This window comes from Caenorhabditis elegans, chromosome IV (genome assembly GCF_000002985.6).
Source record: "Caenorhabditis elegans chromosome IV".
NCBI classification, from domain to species: domain Eukaryota; kingdom Metazoa; phylum Nematoda; class Chromadorea; order Rhabditida; family Rhabditidae; genus Caenorhabditis; species Caenorhabditis elegans.
Window position 1 is genome coordinate 9,001,001 of NC_003282.8, and position 22,694 is coordinate 9,023,694.

At 33.0% G+C, this 22,694-nt stretch overlaps 5 protein-coding genes, 8 non-coding genes and 1 pseudogene across 15 annotated transcripts; 7 read left to right on the forward strand and 7 right to left on the reverse strand.

Annotated features, from left to right (window-relative positions):
* Positions 1-71: 71 nt before the first annotated feature.
* Positions 72-1,736, reverse strand: C53D6.8 (uncharacterized protein). Its single transcript, NM_001027926.4, has 4 exons — positions 1,647-1,736; positions 945-1,102; positions 669-861; positions 72-251 (listed from the first exon to the last, which is right to left on the reverse strand). The coding sequence occupies exons 1-4, from the start codon at positions 1,732-1,734 to the stop codon at positions 145-147; spliced, it is 546 nt and encodes a 181-aa protein (NP_001023097.1). The 5' UTR covers positions 1,735-1,736; the 3' UTR covers positions 72-144.
* C53D6.18 lies at positions 293-424 on the forward strand. Its single transcript, NR_056344.1, has one exon. It is a non-coding gene; the product is annotated as an Unclassified non-coding RNA C53D6.18 (non-coding RNA).
* Positions 297-422, reverse strand: C53D6.12. The gene has a single exon (NR_003445.1). It is a non-coding gene; the product is annotated as a small nuclear RNA C53D6.12 (small nuclear RNA).
* Positions 696-716, reverse strand: 21ur-14941. The gene has a single exon (NR_056345.1).
* A 102-nt stretch (positions 1,737-1,838) lies between the features above and the next one.
* On the reverse strand, positions 1,839-4,410 carry unc-129 (BMP-like protein unc-129). Its single transcript, NM_069165.8, has 5 exons — positions 4,262-4,410; positions 4,020-4,081; positions 2,857-3,600; positions 2,396-2,619; positions 1,839-2,189 (listed from the first exon to the last, which is right to left on the reverse strand). The coding sequence occupies exons 1-5, from the start codon at positions 4,383-4,385 to the stop codon at positions 2,120-2,122; spliced, it is 1,224 nt and encodes a 407-aa protein (NP_501566.1). The 5' UTR covers positions 4,386-4,410; the 3' UTR covers positions 1,839-2,119.
* A 799-nt stretch (positions 4,411-5,209) lies between these two features.
* C53D6.17 lies at positions 5,210-5,270 on the forward strand. The gene has a single exon (NR_056346.1). It is a non-coding gene; the product is annotated as an Unclassified non-coding RNA C53D6.17 (non-coding RNA).
* Positions 5,271-7,181: 1,911 nt separating this feature from the next.
* C53D6.21 lies at positions 7,182-7,244 on the reverse strand. Its single transcript, NR_056348.1, has one exon. It is a non-coding gene; the product is annotated as an Unclassified non-coding RNA C53D6.21 (non-coding RNA).
* Positions 7,182-7,244, forward strand: C53D6.20. The gene has a single exon (NR_056347.1). It is a non-coding gene; the product is annotated as an Unclassified non-coding RNA C53D6.20 (non-coding RNA).
* Positions 7,245-7,932: 688 nt separating this feature from the next.
* C53D6.19 lies at positions 7,933-7,989 on the forward strand. The gene has a single exon (NR_056349.1). It is a non-coding gene; the product is annotated as an Unclassified non-coding RNA C53D6.19 (non-coding RNA).
* A 621-nt stretch (positions 7,990-8,610) lies between these two features.
* 21ur-14575 lies at positions 8,611-8,631 on the forward strand. Its single transcript, NR_056350.1, has one exon.
* A 952-nt stretch (positions 8,632-9,583) lies between these two features.
* Positions 9,584-11,342, forward strand: C53D6.11 (G_PROTEIN_RECEP_F1_2 domain-containing protein). Its single transcript, NM_001027924.2, has 5 exons — positions 9,584-9,754; positions 9,933-10,057; positions 10,253-10,403; positions 10,740-10,972; positions 11,041-11,342. The coding sequence occupies exons 1-5, from the start codon at positions 9,634-9,636 to the stop codon at positions 11,194-11,196; spliced, it is 786 nt and encodes a 261-aa protein (NP_001023095.1). The 5' UTR covers positions 9,584-9,633; the 3' UTR covers positions 11,197-11,342.
* A 4,434-nt stretch (positions 11,343-15,776) lies between these two features.
* acc-2 (Acetylcholine-gated chloride channel subunit acc-2) lies at positions 15,777-18,186 on the forward strand. Its single transcript, NM_069166.3, has 11 exons — positions 15,777-15,875; positions 16,183-16,302; positions 16,344-16,493; positions 16,541-16,640; positions 16,757-16,888; positions 16,940-17,066; positions 17,122-17,234; positions 17,447-17,583; positions 17,630-17,754; positions 17,808-17,978; positions 18,027-18,186. The coding sequence occupies exons 1-11, from the start codon at positions 15,788-15,790 to the stop codon at positions 18,099-18,101; spliced, it is 1,338 nt and encodes a 445-aa protein (NP_501567.1). The 5' UTR covers positions 15,777-15,787; the 3' UTR covers positions 18,102-18,186.
* On the reverse strand, positions 18,176-19,940 carry txdc-15 (Thioredoxin domain-containing protein; the record flags this gene model as incomplete). 2 transcript variants are annotated; one of them, NM_069167.5, is made up of 7 exons in its annotated part: positions 18,176-18,476; positions 18,527-18,604; positions 18,654-18,874; positions 19,253-19,369; positions 19,419-19,512; positions 19,560-19,660; positions 19,772-19,940. In NM_069167.5, 7 exons carry the CDS (start codon positions 19,933-19,935, stop codon positions 18,274-18,276), a joined length of 978 nt encoding a protein of 325 aa, NP_501568.3. The 2 variants fall into 2 exon arrangements, with proteins under 2 accessions (NP_501568.3, NP_001368463.1); NM_001380395.1 differs by lacking the exons at positions 19,560-19,660; positions 19,772-19,940 and having other exon boundaries at positions 18,274-18,476; positions 19,419-19,489.
* A 574-nt stretch (positions 19,941-20,514) lies between these two features.
* Positions 20,515-22,607, reverse strand: srx-15 (annotated as a pseudogene). Its single transcript has 7 exons — positions 22,530-22,607; positions 22,003-22,161; positions 21,787-21,922; positions 21,646-21,736; positions 21,434-21,515; positions 20,745-21,071; positions 20,515-20,647 (listed from the first exon to the last, which is right to left on the reverse strand). Coding segments are annotated over exons 1-7 (1,006 nt in total).
* Between the last annotated feature and the right edge of the window lie 87 nt (positions 22,608-22,694).

Consider the following 22,694-nt stretch of genomic DNA (forward strand, 5'->3'; position numbering starts at 1 on the left):
TTTATTCAAGGTTGAATAAATTACAGAAAAAAAACGAAATTCTACGATATGTTTAGCAGTTGATTAAAAGAAAGTCAAAAGTTTATTTGAGTTCATGAAAATAATGGATAGATACCTTAAAAATGATATTAGAGTTGAGAATTGTTAATCGTGCGCAACTTGGATGTTAATAAACGTTTTAGATTTCAGAAGCTCCATCAAATCTCCATCGCAAACACACTCGAACCTATCTAGAACGGTCCATTCGCCTCCTGAAACATTTATGGTATTATCAACGGAGTGAACTCGATTTGATTATTTTGTCCCGCTTTCTCAAGGGGACTCCAAAAATTATATATAATACTCAATGTATGCTCCTTTGCACGGAAATCTTTAGTAAAAGGCGAAAGATTTTCACGGTTAAATGCAGAGGAACCAGAGTTAATTTAGGAAGGACTGGAAGGGGTAAAAGGTCTCAGTGTGCGGATACCTTGCGGGTTTCGCCCCTCATGGTGTTATGTGTGTGCAGGTGGAAGAATGGTCGAAATAGTTAAGACCACTCGCAAGGTTTTTTTTCAATATTTATTTAAATATGTCGAAAATGAATAATGGATCGGTTCTGCTAATTCACCAATGTGTTTTTCTCATATGGGACATTATTTTAACACTGAATGAACTAGACGACTTACGGAATTTATTGAAATACTTAGCCATCATCTTATAGGCAAGTTTCAAGAATACATTATTCCCCATAGCAGCTTCATCAAATGGCAATGCAACTGGATCTTCTGTTGTTGGTTTGATTGTTGTTGTTGTGGTTTTTGGTGGTACTGTTGGGGCATCTAGGGTCAGTGTTGCGAGCCATTGTTTTAGATACTGTATCTAAAAATATAGCCTAATCGTAGAAATATTAGATGATAATTTTTATAATAATGGTAACAAAATACTTTTTTTTAAAGCCGTACCTTGTTCTGAAAATTCGATGTCAAGCTTGATGGCTCTCTGGAAAGAGGCTTCCAAATCGGACGATTTGCGTTTAATGGAATTCCATTTGTCAATGAGTTTAAAAGTTGACTTCTCTGATCCTTTTGTAGGCACCTGCATCCATACGTTTTTACGTCTTCTAAAAAATATTTCCTGTTTCTCAAATTAAATATTTAAAAAACGTGTCCCCATGTGCAGGAACTACGGAATTTTGGTTTACAATTCGCTTTTCAGTCGGTGAAGTAACCGAAAAAGACTGCACAAATCAAACATTAGCTTGTTGTAAGGTTACATGGTAATAGTTTTCATGAAAACTACCCAATTTTGTAGTGATAGATTTTTCTACAATACTTTTTAATTCATATCACTCCCCAACTATATCAGCAATTATTTAAGTAAATGGTTTCGAAGTTATTGTGATATTTCACTATGAGCCCGTAGTCCTACACGGTTTATGGTAGTCGTTTCTACCGCTTCCACAATGTCCTCAAAATTATCTTATTTTCTATCAATGCTCTAATTTTTAAATGCAAACAATTCCGTAGAGGAAAATTTAAAACAAGATGCGGAATAAACTAACCGTACTCGTTGGTACGGTAGTCGCTAAACTTGTTATGTGCCAGGACCAGTTAAAAAGACATTGCACCATAAAACTTTATTTATATACTCTTTAAATATCTCACCATAAAATACTTGACCATCTGCAATATTAAAAAAGGAACAAAACATCGGGACGAAGATTAACAGACTGCTCGGTGAGTTCACCCACATTTTAACTGACCTCTAAAATGACTGTTTGTCCTTTTTAGTGCGGGAAGATCCCATTACCTCCTCCCCCATTTATGCTAATTTTTATGTCAAAACAAACAAAACGTGAGGTACATTTTTACTTTATTCAGTTGGTTCTATGAATTTTAATTATTTAAACGTTCAAAGTTAAACAAATTCAGATTTGTGAGTTTTCATTGGAAAATTTAGAAGTATATTTGCCAAGAAACAAAGAGAGCAGAAAAATTGAGATTCATTGTCAGTTATTATGAAAGAAAGTAATAGAATTTGGGATTAAGTAGAGGTAGGGAAGATGTACAGACAGAAGAGGCAAGATAAAGAAAATAGAGTTGCAGTTATACACTATAACGAAAGAAAAATAATAAACTTAAAGACAAGAGCATGAGCCAATGAGCATCTTTGAGTAATTACGGATTACTGTACGTCCTTTTTCGTCTCTGCAAATTAAATTGGTTTTTTATTTGTGAATTTCAGAGTCCCATGTTCGTAAAGTAAAATATCTGACATTTGTGGGTACAGTTTCTACGTAAATATAAATTAAAAATTTACCAAAGAAACTATTAAATAGGGTACATAACCGTTTTTGCAACCTGTGCACAGTTTTAAAGGCGGGGCTTTTCTATAGAAATGTAATGCCACTCACCTGTACCAAAAGTTCAAGGATTTCAAATTAGTTGGAGCACAACAAACTGGTTCCGCAGCAAACAATGATTGAAGCATAGCATGATTTGAAGCTTTTCCACTCGTTAACATTGGTTTCGCACACTTTCCTTTACAGAATGATGTTTCAATTGTTTTTGGTTCAATGACATAACGATCCCATCCAAAATGCTTCAAACTAACCAGAACTCCCTCTTTGTGACAACGCTGCAAATGAAATGGTGTGGTGATTTATTGGATTTATTTCTGGTTGTTGTAAGATTGAGTGGATGGGTGTGATTTTATGAGGTGTTTGTTGGATGAATGAGATAGATTACGGTGGAAATACTGATTGGATGCCAACTTTTGAGATATCAGATTATCAGAAAAGTTTAAAGAAAGCAAATTTACAATGTTTATATTGTTCTACGGTTCTGTTATAAAATAGAAACTGTATTAACTTACATTTTTATTTTGCAAAAGCACAACTCGAACATCATTAGCCAGTTCTTCATTTGCAATTCTTTCTCTTTCTTCTCTTGAAGTCTCTTCTCCAAAACCTTGCCAAACATCTTCTGATGAAATTTCCTCAGATAAACTGTTCTTTTTTCCATTCTTTCTCTTTATTGGCTCACGATCATCATTATCCAATGGAATCGAGTTATAATTATAATATTCTCTCAATTCTTCATTTCCCAAATCTCTTCTCTTTCTTTTTGTCTGTTCAGTTTGTTTCATAACTGATACAGTATCCAGAGTATGATTAACTTTAGAATAAATCACAAGGAATGGTGTACTTTTTCGAATCATTTCAGCATAAGGTCTCATCTTTGAATGTTCTCTTGTAATACGAAATACTGCTTGCTTTGCATCCAAATGATATGAATCGAAAACTGATTTTGTTGCATCCCAAATAACTTTATATTCTTCCAAATTCTCATCTCCTCCAACTCGAATCTTTTTCAAGGTCTGTTGCCTACAGTACTCATTCACACAAACCGACTTTGCCCGAATTTGACGAGATCGTCTTCTTGCAAATGAATCTCGTCTTCTGAGGTAGAAATGTAACTCTGCACGCATAATGGATTCATGGGAATCAAATCCTTCAACATCAAACACCAAGACTTCCTGTCCCTCGAATTTTCCAACTGCCGGCTCAATGGCACGTACCAGATTACCATCTTCATTCGAGTCTTCGTCAATGAAATTCTGAAATAATGAATTTATAAAAATGATGTTTTTCAGAAAGGTGAAGAAATTTACTAAAATTTACTGAAACATTCATTATAATTTTTGCATACGCACGCACTGGCATACGCACAAACTGACAAAATTATTTCTGTTCACATGTTTCGCTGACTAAGAACAAAACACACACAGGGCTGAAGGGAACCGAGATTTTAGCTGAAATTTCGGCAACTTTCCGGCAATTTGGTTGCACAGCCCTAGTGCACGGGTATTTGAACAGGAAGAAATCGAATGAATCCGACTTGAAAACTTACAGAAAAACCATCTCAACAAAGAATTATGTTTCCGGATTCTCGCAAATTTATTTAACCGGGCACATTTTAAAAAATGAATTAGAAAAACAATTATTTGAAATTATAATAATAGTACAAAACACTCACTTCATAAAGATTTTTCATATGCTCGGTGAGAGTGTGTGATGATCGGTGGAATGAGGTAACGTCTGAAAGTTGTTTAAATTTTTTAGATTCATTTTCGCTTCAACATCAAACTTGAGGGAAATTGTGTTAACTGTTTATTACTGTTTTGATTTAACTCATTTGAGCAACATTTTCCTTTCAGAGGTCTAATGCATTTCAGAAGCTCAAATATGACAATTATTTTTCAAAATAAAATAACTCACTTGGATCTGAACTTTTAAAATGAAGAAGATCTCGAATGGTTTCATTAATAAGATCCACGTCCACCTTTGCACAGTTGGCTATAGAAAAAACCGAAAGCAATAAGACAATCGGAAGTCGCCTCATTTTCTTGCTTGCTCTTCCAATTTTCCTGAAACAATTTTTTATAGTGAAGCTTGAGATCAAATTCAAAGAGGAATTTCAGAATTTGGGATCAAACAAATAAGATGCGGAGTTTCTCAAATAGTATTAAGTTTCCGGAAAAGAAAAAGCAAGCAAAAATTGGAAAGTTCAAGTTCCCATATCGGTGACCACATGCAAACAAAAAAAAACGAAACATGTCCCTGAATTCTTCGTGTGACATGACATTGCTCTCTGGAGAGCTAATAGACGAATAGAGGAACCGGCAAAGGTGACATGTCAAACTGAGAAAACGACAAATTTTTGAGATATTCGACGCTTGGGAATATATATTCTAAAATTTCGCAATTTGGGAATGTTGGACTGTGAATCGTTCCCTGCGAGACACGAATTTGGAAAATTGAAAAAGAATCAAAAATTGCATCAAACTTTTGGGAACATGGAATACACATAAAAAAACAAAAATGATATGTAAAGGATGTAATCCATGTTTCTTATTTTCATGTAAATTTCCGGTTAAGGAAAATTCAGTTTGGTGAATTTTAGAACAAAGAAAAGGAAAAGTGGATGACATGCTCAGTGAACCAAATTTTAATTGATTCTTATCTTCAAACAGTCGAACACCTGAAAAGCTATAATAGAAGATGAGTTGTATGGAAATTGAAATTTGAAATGGAAAAAGAAGAAAAGTGGTGATATTTTCTAAAGGACATGAAGAAAATCTTCCGAAAATCCGCATTGGTTTCCTTGGCAATATAAGGAACGGCAGGAAAACCAGAGAGAAGCAACGTGCGTTCATCAATTCGAACAAAGAAGAATGAAACGCAAAAAGAGTAATAAAAATGAATAACGAGAAAATTATTGGCTTCTTCTTTTACAAACAAAGTTTTGCATTTGGTAGTGGCCGCCGGGCGCCGATGAGATTGACACAGAAGTATTAATTGGAGGACATCCCAAACATAGTGCCAATAGAACATGTATATGTGACATGATAATGAGATGGATTTTTTGCCGGATTTTTCAGGAAGATTTTGGTACTTTCAGTGGGGATTTTAAATTTTGTGAATTCATTGATGAAAAATGTCTACCATAAAATGGAAAATTGTTTTACGAAACATGGCAAAAGTTTGCGAAAAAATAGATTGTCGAGCTCGGCTAATTCGGCAAATGTTTTGCTGATAATTACGAGCACGGCAATCCCAGTAAATCAAAATGCATTTTTTTAAATTTGGAACTTAAAAATTACAGAATGAACGGAAAGCTTGTTACTCGAGTTTTCTAAATGTTTCATGATTTTCTTGAAAAAAATTGAAAAAAATCCAAATTTGTATGCTATTTCATTTATTTTTTAAAATAAAATCATTAGGTTTAGTCGAAAATTTTTTCAACAATTTTTAGTGTGAACGGTAACCTTTAAAACTGGTCAAGCTCGGTGAATTCGGTAAGTCTACATTTTTAAATGTACAAAAAAATTAGGCAGAGTAAATTGTTTCCAAAAATCTTAATCCACGTTAAAAACAGGTGGTAATCCGTGTTTTTTATGAAGGACATTCCAGAAACAAAGACAACGAATTAACCTTGCCACCGAAAGCATCCGCGCGTATTTCTTCTGTCCAATATGTTTCAAATTACCTCATTACGGTAATTATCGACCATCTTCTTCTTCCGCAATCCGAAAATCCGTAAAAAAGAGGGAAGATGGAAGGAAGACATAATAAAAATACAAAGAAGAACGGTACATGCCAAAAGAGGTAAAAAGACATGCATGTTTATGGCGGAGGTTGATGATGATACAATTATTATGTACATATACAAAAAGGCGATGTAAAGGTCAGATAAGGAAAGCGGCAGACGGAGGGCAAATATGATGGACGGCATATTAACACCTGTGCTTAAAAAGAGCAGAATAAGGTCAGAGGTGATAATTATGTTGAACAATGGGAATGAGGAGAAACTAAGAAGTTGATGGGAACATGTTGATAAGGAAAAAACTCATTACGGAACTTCTGTGATAACTTTTCTTGAATATAAAAAATAACTGCATTTTCTCTATTTTAACAGCTCTTGGTTGCTTTTGCTTTTTTTTTCAACATTTGTTTAACTACCTAAAAAATTTATTGACGCATAGTTGATGTGTTGTAAACGTTTCGATAAAACAAAAGACATAAGAGATAAATGATATCAAAATATTTTAGGCTTCAAAAAAACAAACAAAAAAATCTTAATTTTTTTTTGATATCTCATATTTCTGATCCAACTAAAATTGTAACTTTCATAGAAGATGAAGATGCAACAAAAGGAATTTTTTCATAATTTTTTTCAAATATTTGAATGGAAATTTTCATTCGATTTAAATAGCAAATTTTTGAAAATGTTCGCTCTTTTTAAAGAAATTTAGGGCAACATCACAACGCCTACAATGTTTAGATACGAATAATAATAAAAAAATAAAAAACCCAAAAAAGTTTTGAAAAGTTTTCATGTGGTGATGTTAGCACCATAGGAATAGTTTTAAAACAAGTTTCCCGTTGGCGCATCTCCACTTATAAACCGCAAAGAGCATGTTCCGAAGATTCCCACGAAAATTATGATAATCAATCAAAAATATGTCCGTCGATATCATGTTTCCCGGGATTCGGATCAACTTGTGCCAATAATCGGCTCAAATTTCTAAAGAAAACAATGAAAAGTGATCAGAGAGATAGATATAGAGAGTGCAACAACAAGGGTGTCATCATCAGTCGAGAGGGTGCGGTGTCCTGTCAAGAAGCCAAGAGAAAAAGGTGTAATGTGTGTTGAAATGAGAGCAAATTATGTTAAGCTTAAGATAACATTGTGGATGAATGGGGACTGGGAGCCAACTCGTGACAACTGCTGCCGAATGCCAAAGATTTGCGCGCGTTTTGTGTAGAAATACTGAACAGAATGAGATTCTTTTAGGAAATTAGCATCATCCGTGTGATAGATTAGGTTGAATTCTGAGATGAGGAACAAGAACGTAATTCATTTTTTAGGGCACACAAGTTAATTGAACATATGCATAAACATTTTTCCATTTCACATGATTCTAGATATAAATTGTTGAAGGTGGAACGGAAATGTTATCATACCCAGAATAATATTCTAAAATTCTTACGCATCTTACTTCAAAAATTCTCAACATGTTTTTCGTTAATTTCTCGTAAGTATTTTAGGCATGTTAAATTACCGGTAGAGATCATTCTTGATCCCTGAAAATTTTTGAAAATAAATTGGAAATACTTTCAAATAGTTTCATACCCGTTTTTGGAAGTGGTTGGTAATTTCTCTGTGAACTTCGCCTTTAAAATTCAAGACAGGAGAACTATCCGTCAAAAAGAAGAAGAAGAAAAAACAATTTTCCATTTCAAGACAAAATAAGAACACAAAAGTAAAAACAGCAGGATTGCACCTGTTGAATGTGTATATATAAATTGAACTACGGTATCCGTCTCCTATTTGATTGCAGCTAATTTGAGTTCACTGTTGTCTTCTCTTTTTCTCTCTCACTCCGTCGGCACCTTTTCCATCCAAATTATTAGAGCTCAACGGAGCAAATGTAGTGGAAAATGCTCATGAATGATTTATTTGGAAGAACTGGACGTTTAGGTGGAAATATGACAGTAGCAATGAAAAGCTGTATTAAAGAGACCTTGTAGGCGTGAAAATTCAAACCAGTGTAATGGTTTTTATTTGAGTTTGGAGAAACAGTTTGATAATATATTTGATTAAAAGTTAAAAAAAAAACCTTGGCAAAAAACTTCAAACTGTATTCAAATTCTCATAAGATATTGCCAAAGTTTGGCTCTCAAAACAAAAGAGGGTCGAAGTGAGTGACCATAAATAAAGCAAATAAGGAAAAGTGATTCAAGTGTGAGAATCTAAATAAACTCGGTTGACAGTGGAATGCACGATAAAATATCCGTACTCAAAGTTGATTTATGTTTCTCAGTTTTTTTTTCGCTAAAAAAGTTTAACACTTTCTTTGGGTTTTGAATTCATCGCAAAATGTTTCAAATAATTAGGAAAACAAATTATCTATTAATTTATTTGTGAAACTTATTATTATAAATCTTCAAATCTAGAAATCTATGTAACTGGAAGTTCAATAATTTAGGAAAAACACAAGAAATGTCTTGAAACATTTCGGTTACACTACCTTCTTTTCTTTAATAGTTCTGCAGCCCTTCGCTTACCCTTGACTGCTCATATCTCGGTTGTCTTTAGTTTTAATAAAAAAAACATGTTAACTAAGACAGTAATTTTTAATTATTTTGTACAGTTTTGCAATTTATTGATTTCTCCAAATTCAACCGAGATATAACCGTTCAAAATAGATAAGTGGGGTGCAGCACTAATAGAGAAAATACAGTAATTTTTTAACGTAGAAAAATCAGTTCAGACTCAAAAATTCGACGTGAACTTCTGCTCCGAGGTAATAAGCGTTTTGAATTTTTTTGAATGTTCAATTCTGAAATGGGTTGAGTTTTTGTAACGATCTGATGTTTTTTAAAATTTTTGTTTTTATCTTATACAAAAAATATTTTTCAGTCCAATTGGATCTATTTTAGAACGCTCTCCCTGTAAGTTTCTTCTTCTTTTTTGAAAGTACATGGCCATTATTTCTTCAAATTCTCTCATTATTCTTCCAAGTAAGTCTGAACTTTTAATTGCAACATGCATGTAGTAATAATTCCATTCAAACTAGTTTCTTCCGTTCACTTTTTATTTTTTGAATCAATGTTTTTAGTTGAATAGTCACAAAACATACACAACTTCCTAATCGATATTTTTTCTATTCAAAATGCAAATATCATCATCATGCAAAATGTATTTTTTTCTTATCACAAAGCAAAAACTTTGAAATATATTTTTCTGATGTCTCGATGAAAGTAAAAATATTAATGTCTGGCATAATCGCCTTGAATTCAGTTCCAGATAATTGGATTCTAGTTGAAAATTTTGAAAAATTGTTGAAGTATTTTCAATTGCACTCACACAATTTGCTTATCATTTGTGATCATACTGTGACGTTTTACTTTATTTCTCTATTTCTCTTATTTTTGTATTATCTATTTCTTTTTGATGAACCCTGCGTCATATTAATTTGCATTAGAAACGCATGGTTAACTCAATAATGTTTTTTCTTTGATTTTTTCGTCATTAAGTTAAAATTATTTTCGAATGATGCTAAGCGTCATTTCATTTTTTCAGAATGTCTCCTGAGTTCTTCATATACATATTTCTTGGGTTAATTGAACTTTGCGTATCAACATTTATATTGTCAACAGTATTGAATAATTTTCGATTGCGAGAAAAATATTCAATATTTGTAGGTTAGTTGGACTGGTCGAGCAGCAAAAAACATGTTCTCTAATTTCTAGCTTTTTAGAGAAATAAGAAAAATGCTGAAAATAAAACCTTTTTTTGGAATTAAAAAAAATTATTTCAAAATTAAACTCGTAATTCTCAGTCCATCTCAAATGGCCCACTTACAAAATTATAATTTTTCAGTGAAGTTTATTGTCGACATTGTGGTGGCCTGTCTTCTTTTACTTCTTGCATATTTCGATCGAAATACAGATGAACGAATATGTGGAGCAACGTTGGTTATTTCAACATCTATACCATTACTTCAGGTATTCATTCGTACATATTTTGATCAAATTTCTGACAACTTTGGTCAAGTGAAATTTATCATTTAGCATGTATTTTTTAATTGGAAAGTTCGTCAAACTTTTTGTTGATTTTCAGTGATTTTTCAATGTATTATTTCAACTTGGTTTAAAAATTAATTATCAACCTGAATACTTTTCTTATATAACATTTTTCAGGTCCTTCTGCTATTATGCGAAGTAATCGATTGGTCATTAGCTGCATTCTCACCAGTATACTTTCATCATTCAAGTTTATTATCACGGATAATGCCTTTTATTGTTGGAGCCGTCTGTTATGCAATCATTTTGACAGCGTTACTGGTAATTGGTAGGTACTTTAATTTTTGTCAAAGTAAAGCGTAAAAAGTAGGATGCTTATACATTCAATAGCCTTTAAAAAAGATCAAGATAGAACAATTATTTTAAAAAATTTCTGGATGAAAACATTTATTTTCATAAAATTTTTGAAAACCTTGAGTACGATTAAACAAAATTACTTTTACATTAAAAATTGAATTGAATTGAACTTATTCAATTTTTCAGAAAAGAATACATATTTAGTGTACTATTTACATAAAAAAATTAAAAGAATGTGCCCAGGAAGATTTTCAATGAAAAACATCAAAAATTAAATGACCTAAATATGATGAAATTATATTTTTAGATGCAACAAGTTTGACAGTATCCTGTATAACATCACCTGAAGCATCTGCAGTTACTTCTGCATATGATTTCTCACTTGCAATTACAACAGTTTGTGTAGTTGCACTGGCTCTTTTATTGCACAGAAATTTGAATAGTGCTTACTTTCGTCCAGTGATGTTACACTTTATAGCAACTCTGTTTCTGGAAGAAGTACCTCTGCTCACGTGTATTTTGCTCAAATATTCAAATAGTGTAAGTTGTTGCTTTAGTGATATTTCTAGTTCTTACGAAAACGAATTTCCATAATTTCATTAATTTAGAAATCGGCAATTCTAGCAGCCGACATAACCAATTGGTTGGTTTGTATTCATTCACTTCTACATTCTGCATATTTTGTATACAATCATCAAGACTATCGAGAAGCTGTACGAAATCTATTTAGAAAATGGAAAATTGTGAAAAGTGGATCTTTGTGAATTTGTTAAATTATAGAAATTTTGTACTCGAATATGGTTTCAATTTTTTTTTCTTTATGATCTCAGGGTAATCGGGTCATTTGACATCAATTTATACATATGTATATGTTTCCCTTTTCTATTTAATGAAAGTATTTTGAACATCATAAAGTTACTACATTTTTATCAAAAATGATTTCCGAAAAAAACAGTGTTCCTAATTGTTCAGAAAATGAAACAATAACTTAAAATTTGTCAGACCTAAAAACATCTACTCGTGAGATCAACTTTGGTCCGCATAATTATGGGCCACCCTGTAGGCCATTTTTGCATGTCTTTTTAATTAAATCTATCACTGTTAACCTGAAATTATGCGGGAACACAAATATGTACGTGTACCCGCAGTATGTCATCTCTGTACTATAATTTCTTGATCCACCCACGCAATTATGGGCTGTTTCTGCCCCGAAATGCCCATTTTCCATTTTTTTCACTTCTGTTAGTAGGAATGTCCAAATCGACGTAATTGTAAGTGACATGCTCTCGGAGCACCCAAAACTTTTTTTTCTTTTTCAACGTTTTCCCAATATATACTGGGAAAATAAGGTGCCCCTCCGGAAATTCATCGAAAGTAAACGAGAGTGAGAAAAGGAAAGAGCAACTTTGTTACCACATTTTTTTTCCAGTTGGTCGACCGACGTGGACAACTCTAAAAATGTGTTTATTGAACACTGAAATTGTATTTTTTATTTTTTATATCATGAAAAGATTTTTGATCTTTGGAATATTGTTTGAACTCAATTAGAGAACAATTAAAATTTTCTTGAAGAAAATAACAGTTCTAGTAAACTTTAGTAGGAATCTATGGATTTTGCGGTTTTTTTTTCAAATTACCTACAAGAAAACTACTGAACCGTCCTAAAACTGATTGAGTTATGAGCTTCTTTCGTTGAATATGACAGCTGTTAGATTTTTATCTCAATTGCACCAATTAGTTGACTATTTGGTTTTCAAATGTAGGGTTTTCACAATTTTTTTTGATATACGGCGCACAAATACAAATTTTTGCAGAGCAGTCTATTCTTAAAATGCTAAGACTATTTGGAAAAACGAAAAAAATCCATCAATTTCTAATGGTTTGAATCGGATTAGGAAAGGATGCAAAGAATGAAGGAAAATAAATTCCGATTCTTTATTTCTTTTTTTCGACTTTGTTGTTTTTCAATTTGAGTATGATTTTAGTATCAAAATATAATTTTAATTTCTTTAGTAAGCTTGCATTAATATTCTTGAATCTTATGAAGTTTTCGTTCTTTCGAATAAATAAAACATTATGTCAAAAGTAGCGGGGATTTTGCCAAAACATTCATAAAATGGAGCAGCACAAAAAATTTAAATTAAACACTGAACAATTTTTTGATCTTTCAAAATTTTAAATAGGTTTTGGCAAATACCACTGATTAAAGCATCAATAAAATGTAAAATTCATATAAAATATTTTGGTTGCAATCCGAAGTTCTGATAGACGAAAGCAATGCAAATGCCACTATTTGAAAAGTTTTACTATGATATTCTGTCATTTCAGTACCATTGAAGTAACTTTAATCGTTATAAATCTGCCGACTTTTCATCTTTCAATTAGTTCAGGTTTTTGAGTCAAAATTTTATAATGTAGAAAACGTGTTCATATCTTGTTTTTTTTATTCTTCCAAAAATTGATAACCAACAAAAAAATTGCATTTATTAAATTACTTACTTCTTCATAGGGAAAACTTTATTTTAACTTACAGGGTGGGCCAAAAGTATGGTAACACGTTTGCAGCTCTATAACTTCACGTGTGGAGAGAGTTATTACATCAATTTGTACAAGTTTTGTTCTCCATAAAATACTGACCAGATGAACGTTTTGAATTTTCAAAATATTCCCATCCGCATCGCTGCAGGCCTTCAGAACTTTTTAGATCACGACCTTTATGGCACGCAAGTCGGCATTCTGCGGGATTTCTACATTTTCTCGAGGAATCCATCAAGTGTCTTACAAGTTTTTATAGTTCAAAGAATGCTCTTGGTCTAGAGATTCTTTAAAAACAAAAATCCAAATAATTTCTATCACGGTATTTTTGTCATGGACTGCGGCAGTAGGTTAAGTCTTGAATGGTAGTCGCCAGAAAGATGGATGTGAGCGGCGAGTAGCAGTATGCAGAAAAATTCATTTTAGTATTTTTCGAGACGTTTTGACCTGACTTTCCAGAATTTTTTTAGAAAATTGAGCTCGGCGGGGCAGATAGCTCAGTCGGTAGTGGTGGCCGCTAGCAGACTGGAGGTCACGAGTTCAAGTCCGGCCTCACCCCCTAGGTTCACCCAGCCTCTATTGGGAAGTGGAGCAATCCACGACTGGATTATCGGCCACAGTCCCCGGCTAGGACGTGGCTTAAATTACAGCCCAGAGGGATCACCACCAGGCAGTGTACCTGAATCCCAGATCCGCAGTGCATAGCACTTGAAGAACGGATCGTCCTTTAATCCTTTTTAATCCTTTAATGATTTTGTGGGTCGTTACGCCATGCGAAACCAAAAAAACTGAGTAAATTTCGCAACGTTGAATTCATGAGACATTCAAAGGTTCTTGCTAGGCGCCAGTGTCGACACAGAAAATTTTTATATGCTACAAAAACAATTAAAAACGCTTCTTCACTTCTTTAACTTTAAATTTAACATAAAAATCATACATCTGAAAATTATTGGCGTGCGTGGGAGGTGTGTTTATGTGGGAAGTGCCGCGTGCCAAATTACCGTTTTTTCGAAAGGGTTCGCCAAATTGTCGAGGTGATAAAGATCGCACCTTATTGGGAAACATTACAAATTTTGAGTCAAATTGAAGGAAATTTATTCAGCTATCAGTATTCGATAGAAGAATGTACGTATGACGTTGCAGTCGCGCGAAAAGCTCATGTAAAAGAGCGCTTCATGTGTTACCATACTTTTGGCCCACCCTGTAAAAAAAAACAACTTCAGGCTCAGTTGAATAAATTGAATGTATTTGACGCTTTGGTGTTTAGCCTATTCAAGTTGCTATACCGCTACCATCGTAGTTTTCCTATTTCTTGCTAAAAATAGCTTTGTAAAACAAACCAAGAATAGATTATCCAGTTCAAAATGTTGAAAGTATAAACATAAAAATTCGGTCCTAAAAAGTTTACATTGTGAAAACGTCATTCTCTCATGTAAACATGTCTGCACATTCCTTTTCTTCGTATTCCTGCACACAAACAAAATATCATTTTTCTATCCGTTCCCCTCAGAAAAAAGTTCAAAAAATTGAAAAGAGGAAAGTCCCAGGAGCTCATAAAAAGTGCTCATGTGTCCCACATGTTCTTTCAAAAAGAACATTCCATTTGGCACCATGACACCTTCCGGAAGATATTCAAATGCTTCTCATGAAGATAAAGCTCTTTCAATTCTTTTGCTTACAACAGATAATTGCCCTATGTGTAATTGTGCCGTAGAAGAATATATAAAGGGCGGAATATAGGGGAAAGCATAGGCGGACGGAGGGGTTGTGCCATCTGAAAATGCACAAAGTGACTCCTTTTTTGCCCGTCTCTCATTATTTGGATAGATGAAGAGGAGGACGAAGGTTGACTTCTCTTCCTGTGAAGAAGATATACTCATCAATAAATCATTCACTCGTAAAAGGATCCCGCATGTTTTTCTTTCAGAATTTTCTCATTCATTCTGATTTTCTATCCGCCTCTGATTTTTGGTTATGTCTTTTGACATCAGTTTCGAAAGTTCCTTTTTATTTCCAGTTTCTACTTTTGAATATTCATTTTTAGATAGTTTTCCTACCGTAACCACGCTAAAATTGTGTTACAGTTTTTTTTCAGCTTTAAAAATGTAAATTAGAAATATTAGTTTCACTATAGTTGAGTATTTCTGTTCACCGTTTTTTTGACCCACTGTATGAAAATGTGACTCAGTTTAATACGGAAATTTTTTAGTCGCTCGCCACTTCTTTTAACTTCAATTTCTCCACCAATTTTGATATAATTTTTTTCAAGCCTCAGAATGGTTTGAAACTGTTGAAATGCATTTATTATACATAATGTAGAAGAAGAATAATTTTGCCTTGTATGCTTTCAAAATATACATTTCCTGGCGAAGAAAAATCCCTTTAAACTCCCTACAAGTATCACACATCTCAAAACTGAAAAATAGTCAAATTACTTTTTCATTTAAATTCTTCATTTTTCATCCATTCATCTTCAAAATCGAGCTCTCATTCTCTCACTTCCGCTGACCTATATTATGATGTGAGCATTTATGAGATTGGACGAACTTTATTGAAATAGCCATTCTTTCTGTAACTCACAAAGTTTTTATTTACTTCTTTGTTTTCATTAAAAATTGTTTAAGAATGAAATAAAAAATTTTCAGACCTTTTAGAGATCTTCGTTCATTTCTCAAAGTCGTTCCTAATTTTTCTTTGGATACACAATTTCATTACGTTTCGTACAGAGTTGACACTTTGACACACGTCTTTTTTTCTGCAAATGTCAGCATTCAAACGAAGAACACTGATAGATGTTTAATCTTAAAATTTAATTTTCAGATGATATTTACTCTTTTATCAACACTGCCTGTACTTATCATCACAACAGAACTTGACTATTCGGAACTTGTTCATTCAGCAGAACTGGGTAAGAGTTGGGATAGAAGATTGGAAAATTTATAGGATTTTCAGATTTGCAGAGAGAAATTGAATAGTTGAAACGGTAAAAATTGTTTTATAAAAAAATTCTCTTTTTAATTTGACAATCAACAATTACCGTTCGATATTGAATAATTTACACTCGCTTTCTATAGTTTTTTATAGAGAAACTTTTTTTACTTTCTTTGTGGAAGAAGTCTAATAGAGGAAACTGTATGTAAAACACAATTAAATTGTGACTTTTAAACCTCTGAACAAGATCCCTCCCGTTTGTACTTAGACCAGTTCATTTGCAGTATCATCCTCATCATATATTCATCACAAAACGAATAAAAAACCTGACAATTGCACAAGAGACACTGATATCATAGATCGACTTCTCAATGGAACTGGATATAACAAGTTTCGTATTCCACGTATGTTAATTATTATCTGCCAAAATAATCAGATTTTTTAGAAGAAGAAGGGATGACTGTAGTTGTCGAAATTTGGATTCAAGCTATCACTTCAATTGATGAACTTACAAATGATTTTGATATGGACATTTATATCACTGAAACGTGGCTGGATCCAGCGTTAAATTTTCAGACAATGACTCCCTGTAAAGGTATGAAAAAGGTGAATATTCGATTGAAATAAACTATTATCTCTCAGGTAATCTATCACTAAACCACCAAGTACTAGATCGTCTCTGGACACCAAATAGTTGCTTCATAAACAGTAAAGTTGCTCAGATTCATAATTCTCCATTCAGGTTAGTTGAAACATAATATTTAACTTTTCTGTAACTTAATTCATATATCTTCATCCTTTTGGGACCAAAAAACCACTAAAGGTACCCTAATCTCGTTGATCATTCAAAATTTTCAGAAGTGTTTTCTTGATGCTTTTCCCGAATGGAACAGTAATGGTCAACTATCGAGTTCGTGTTAAAGGACCTTGCAGCTTGGATTTATCAAATTTTCCATTAGATCTTCAGAAGTGCAGCTTAATATATGAAAGGTTTGCTCTATCATCTAGTTTCATAACATTTGGTACAGTTCAAACTTGCAGTTTCAACTACAATAGGCAAGAAGTGGAAATGAGATGGTCAGATGCTGAACATCCAGTCTTCAATTTATCAAAAATTATGCTTCCCGACTTTGATCTATTTGAAATTCAAACAGAAAGGAGGCAGGAGGTGAGACTATAAATTAATCATGTTTCATATCACATCGTGAAAAGTAACATTTCAGCCATATCCAGCTGGAATGTGGGACGAGCTTCATGTTACAATAATATTTGAGAGACGGTTTATTTGGTATTTCATGCAGGCATATCTACCAACATATTTGACCATTTTTATAAGGTTTTTTTTTGGCATATCCTTCTGAAAATGTCTAAAACTTGTCTTATAAGAAGTTTCAAAAGGTCCCTCAAACCGATTTTCGAGAAAGTGTTTCTTGTCAATGTTATTCATAGATTAGGTTTCTGTAATTACAAACTAATTTAAGCTTCTGAGTGGAATTCAAAATCAGATAATAATATTTGATAAATACGTTGAGAATTTAAAATGTTTAGCTGGATATCATTCTCCCTCGGCTCACGTGCAATTCCTGCTCGTACAATGCTCGGAGTTAATAGCCTTTTGGCAATTGTTTTCTCATTTGGAAATATTATGAGGAATCTGCCACGGGTTTCATATATCAAAGGAATTGGTAGGGGTCTCCGAACTATTTCAATTATATTTATATTGACATTCAGATGTTTGGATGCTTGTATCAATGACATTCATTTTCTGTTCATTGCTTGAACTTGCTATTGTTGGTTTTATGGTTCGAGATGAAACTGTAGCGAAGAAAAAGCAACAGAAGAAAATTTCAGGGAATGTAAGTGTAATAGAATTTCAGAATTTATCTTTAAACTTTTTTTCAATTTAAAGATTTCCCGAGAAGAATCTCCACATGGAATTATATCAGAGCGTCGTTTTATGTTCCCACCGGGTTGCTCTGAATCTTCAAAATCTTTGAGCTCATGCACAAGTGGTTGGACTCCGGAACGAATTGACTCAATTTCCAGTGTCATGTTCCCATTTTCATTTTTCGTTTTTAATGTAAGAATTCTTCCGAGATGGAGTATTTATTAAATCATAGCTTTTCAGATCATCTACTGGTTCTACTACATTCACAGAAAAGAAATCATCAAGCAGAACTTGATCAATCGAGTTGACGGATAAATTCTGATTTTTAGTTAAATTTCATGTAATCTTTTTTGTTTCCTGTCTATGAAGTGAGAAGTAAAATTAATTTAAAAATATTATAATTTATTCGACCCGTTTGGTTGAAAGAACATCAAGAAAACTGAGAAAAATGATATGCTAAACATGAATTGTTTAAATCTGCATTGCTCTATTCATCCTCAATTACTAGAGGTGGTAGTTCAGCCGCTTCTGGAGGAGCTTGGGGAGCTGGAGGTGGATGTCGATTTCGTGGTGCTGCCACATAAAAGAGAAAGTAAATATCTTCGCATAATGGACCACCACATTTGGATTGAAACCATTGCAGAACTGGAGCACTGAGCAGAATTCGCTCACGAACGTGATAGATAAATGCTGAAATTTGATTTAATTCATTTATTACTTCAATTAAAAATAAAACTTACTAGCAAGACAGACAAGTAGACATGCAAATATGTACAAACCATTCACTAATCGATTTTCCGTTATTTCAGTAGCAACGTCTGTAAAAAGAAACTTAAATTAAACGAAAAAGTGAAATATAAATCTTACCTTTCACTTCATAGCCGACATTTTCCAACTTTACAGGAATAAATGACTGATTATTTTTTCCATTTTTATTTTCAACCAAATCAGTGTGTGTTGCAATCAACGCTTTGATACTTTCCAAATCTAATTTCTTGTTTGACATCCGAGCAACACTCATTCCATTCACCCATAAAAGGATAGTTGGGGTACCGGAGACTCCATATCGGAAGTTCAGTCGATGAGATCTGAAAATGTAAAATATCGAATAAAAATGAAAAATCAAAAGTGAAAATTATTTCAAATGTGGAGTAGTCATTTTTAAATTTGGGATCAAATGGTAGAAAATGTACGTAAAAGCCAAAATATGACTGTAAAAATTTAATATAATTCATCTAAATATTATGATTGTTCTCACTTTTGCAAGAAAAAATAGGCATACATTTTCGCGGGAATTCAAAAATAATTATCTCATGTTTTTAAAGCTTTCTTGCAAAATAGAAAAATCATTAAAAAATGTTATAAATTGTTTTACCGTTAATTTTGGCCATTTTTATTTACAGCAAATTTTCAAAATGACTCTACTTCACCTTTAAATGATTTTTGTAACTAGTATTTAAACTAACTTTGTGAAATCTGAAGCGTCAATGGCGACTGGTAGAATATTCGTATAACTTCCGGCGATTTCGTTGAAATATGGAGCCAGACGGGCCGAGAACGGACAACTAGGAGAATGAAACATTCTGGAACAAATATCAGTGAAATTCTGAAGACAAATCTGAAAAAACTTACACAATCATACACCAATCTCTTCCGTATGTATCTCGTAGATTCGTTAATTCCAAAAAGCTTGATGAATTCATCGACACCACCGACTTGGATTTTACTGAAAAATTTGATTATTTTCATAAGCCTGATATTATAAAAACTTGCGTGGATAACGGCATCTGAACTCAAATTCGTTATATTGATTGAAAAGAGGATCGTCACAAATTGAGTCGTAAAATGTAGGGCAGGTATCGAGAAATATGTGTCTGAAAAAAAAAAGATTTTGACATTATTTAGTATTTAAGTCAAAGATTTTAAATTTTATTTGCATTTTAAAAATACAAAATATTTTTTAAAAAATCTTCAAAAGTTCTTACAGTGCTCGTTGTAATGGGTCCTCCAATAGACACTCGTTCGTTGTCCGCTCATTTGGGTCGACAACAAACTGATTAAAAGTTCGATTCTTCGCTTCTCGCAAGTCTATAATAGTTTGAATTGTTGTCATCATTATGCAGAAAGTGAAGAGTATTTGGACCAACATTTTATCTGAAGTTTGTGTTAAAATTATTGAAAATAGGCTGTAAAAAATAAGACAAAATCAATGAATATGTGTGTAAACTCGTGATAACAGAACTGAGCGCATGCTGTAAAATGAGCAAGAAGGAGAGAGCTAGTGAAAAAGAAACTCCAATTAGACGAAGAAGGTGAGAGAAATGGAGATGAGGTAGTTATGAGCATTATTTATATGGATAGCTCTTAAGAAAATATGAAAAATATACGATTATTTTACATGTTTTTCAAGAATGTTGTACTACAAATTCCAAGTAATAAGAAGACCACTATTTTCACGATATTTTTAAACAGATTTTCGGAACCTTGGGTACGCTCGAGTTTCTCAAAAATGAAGTAGGCTTGTATGATTCAAAATTAAGTCAGATTTTCGCAAAAGAATAATTAGATTTATTTTTAAAAAGAATAATTAGATTTATTTTTAAAAATCATTTAAACCTTTGTAAAAGAAAAAAAACACAAAGAAAAGGTGGAAAAAATTAATCGTAAATGCTGTGTCCGCAAACACCGTTGCGGAAGAGGCATCACACTTGACGACAATTTGAGCATTTCAGTGCTTCGGGTGTGATTGAGCTTGGATCGTTTGCTCAGGGCGAGCAGATGAAGAATGTAACATCATTGTAGAGGTTAAAGCAGTGTTCTTGCATAAAGAGAGTCGGAAATGGAATAATACAACAATTAGTCTGAAATGTTCAATGTTGCGAAAATTCTTTTCTACTTGTGACTCTATTTTACTAGATCCTGAAAAAAATTTGCTCCATCTTGTTCAAAAAAACCTACCCATCCAAAGAATGTGCCAGAATCCATATCATTGTGACCATTGCAAATTGCCACCAAATACTATCAGATAAAAGTGTAAAAATATGGAATGAGAGAAGGCATATACAGAACACAATACATTGTGTGAATGCTTGGCTGAAGAATCTGATCTCAGTTTTTCTTCGTTTCCTAGCTTCTGCCGCCGCTTGAACATCCATTCCATGAGATGATACACCAGTTGATATCGATTGAAGTATTACTTTATTTGCTGCTCGAAGACGAAATAATGTTAAGGTATCGATTATGAAAGCAATTGAGCAAATGATGACACCACCGATAAAATCGAATCTGAAATTGTTGCTCTAGAATAAAGCTAGAGTCTTGTTCTCTTAAACCTGTCTAATTACAAGAAGTTTTATTACCACAAATATAGAAGGAAACACCAAGAAATGGGCGGAGTCTCTATCGAGATTTGAGTCCTTACGTATTCTGTTGACGCGTTTTTGAAATTTAATGTGTCTCATTCATAGACATAAAAAACCAAAATGAAGAGAAACTAAATTAAAATTTATCGGAAAATATCAGGATAGGCTCCGCCCATTTCCTGGAGTTTTTGTTCTGTTATACTGCACATGCAAAGCGAAAATACTGAAAAACGGTAGAACACCGACTTCTGATCCTGAAGTTTAAAATCCATTTTCATGACTTACAACGATAAAAACTGTCCACATGAATTTTCAGCGTATGTCCATAGAAATGTGTGAGCATTAAATGCGACGTAGCAATTTTCATCTGAAAATTTTTCATCTTGTATTCGTTTTTTTCTAGACTTTTCTATATTATTTTCGAATTTTTAAAGTTCGTTCCGGATAAATCAGATTCAAAAGAAAGGAGTAAATACAAAAAACAACTCATGACGCACGCCAAAAATATGGAATTGTAACCAAGACGCCGATCAACCAAATACAAAATATTGTTTTTTTGGAATTGGACACAGTGAACAATATATACGACTGAAAATGTATTTATTTGTTTCTGAAACTTTCAAGCTCTGAGAGCATACCTTAATTGGGTAAACGATTGAAATGAATCGATTGATAGAAATTGCCAAATGAGCAAGAAGGCAGCTCCACCAGAAGATAATTGTAAATTGGCCGAAACGTTTTCCAGTCAAACTGTGGGCCAAATTGTTATCTTGACTGGAAATATTGACTATCTTTTCAAAATTTGTACTAATGTGAATGCATTATTTCGAGAAAAAAATGTTAAAATTACTTACTTTAATATCATGGCAACTGGCCAAGTAGTAAAGCAAAAAAGCATTCCAACATTTGAAACCATGAGAAAAACAAAGAAGACCGAAAGTATTGTGAAGAAGTGGATTACGGTATATGACAAACATTGCAGTAAAGTTGGAGATAAGCACAGTTGCTCCAACCTGAAAATTATTTAAACATACACTTGTACTTTAACTACATAGGTATACCAATTCCGATTATTTAAAAGTTTATTTTTACATTTTGGAATTAGCTTTTCAGGGTGGTTAAAAATTCTTACATTTCCAATATCAATGCAGCCTACCCCTGCCTATGACCAAAGTACACATACAATGTTTTTCATTAAATTTCTGGCAAGGTTATGGCAATCGGCAATTCAACTGGCCAAAATTTACAAAATTTTATTTTTATTGGAGGTAACGGCAATAATCAACTGTCTTATTTTTGGAAAATCATAATTTTATTTTAAAAGAACATTTAGTTTTTTTAAAATTATTGTTCGAAAAACTTAACAGTTACAAAAACCCACTGAAATCATAAGAGTCGCAGCTGTCATCAGAGTCTTAGTGTCGTAGACAAACGGAATATTTGAAGTGAAGAAAGTCATCTGAAATATACGAAATTTGTATTCAGACTCGTTTAAGATAGCTATTTATTCTGAATATAAGATTCCCTCCGCCCTAAATCGTGCCAA

Coding starts and splice junctions, on each gene's coding strand:
- C53D6.8 (NM_001027926.4), bottom strand. CDS start 1,734: ATGTGGGTGAACTCACCGAGCAGTCTGTTAATCTTCGTCCCGATGTTT. Junction 1,103..1,646: donor AGATGGTCAAGTATTTTATG/GTGAGATATTTA, acceptor AATATTTTTTAG/AAGACGTAAAAACGTATGGA. Junction 252..668: donor TAAGTATTTCAATAAATTCC/GTAAGTCGTCTA, acceptor TAAATGTTTCAG/GAGGCGAATGGACCGTTCTA.
- unc-129 (NM_069165.8), bottom strand. CDS start 4,385: ATGAGGCGACTTCCGATTGTCTTATTGCTTTCGGTTTTTTCTATAGCC. Junction 4,082..4,261: donor TTTTAAAAGTTCAGATCCAA/GTGAGTTATTTT, acceptor AACAACTTTCAG/ACGTTACCTCATTCCACCGA. Junction 2,190..2,395: donor TCCTTGAACTTTTGGTACAG/GTGAGTGGCATT, acceptor TTTAATTTGCAG/AGACGAAAAAGGACGTACAG.
- C53D6.11 (NM_001027924.2), top strand. CDS start 9,634: ATGTCTCCTGAGTTCTTCATATACATATTTCTTGGGTTAATTGAACTT. Junction 10,404..10,739: donor GACAGCGTTACTGGTAATTG/GTAGGTACTTTA, acceptor TTATATTTTTAG/ATGCAACAAGTTTGACAGTA. Junction 10,973..11,040: donor TGCTCAAATATTCAAATAGT/GTAAGTTGTTGC, acceptor TCATTAATTTAG/AAATCGGCAATTCTAGCAGC.
- acc-2 (NM_069166.3), top strand. CDS start 15,788: ATGATATTTACTCTTTTATCAACACTGCCTGTACTTATCATCACAACA. Junction 16,494..16,540: donor GACAATGACTCCCTGTAAAG/GTATGAAAAAGG, acceptor ATTATCTCTCAG/GTAATCTATCACTAAACCAC. Junction 17,755..17,807: donor AGAAGAAAATTTCAGGGAAT/GTAAGTGTAATA, acceptor TTCAATTTAAAG/ATTTCCCGAGAAGAATCTCC.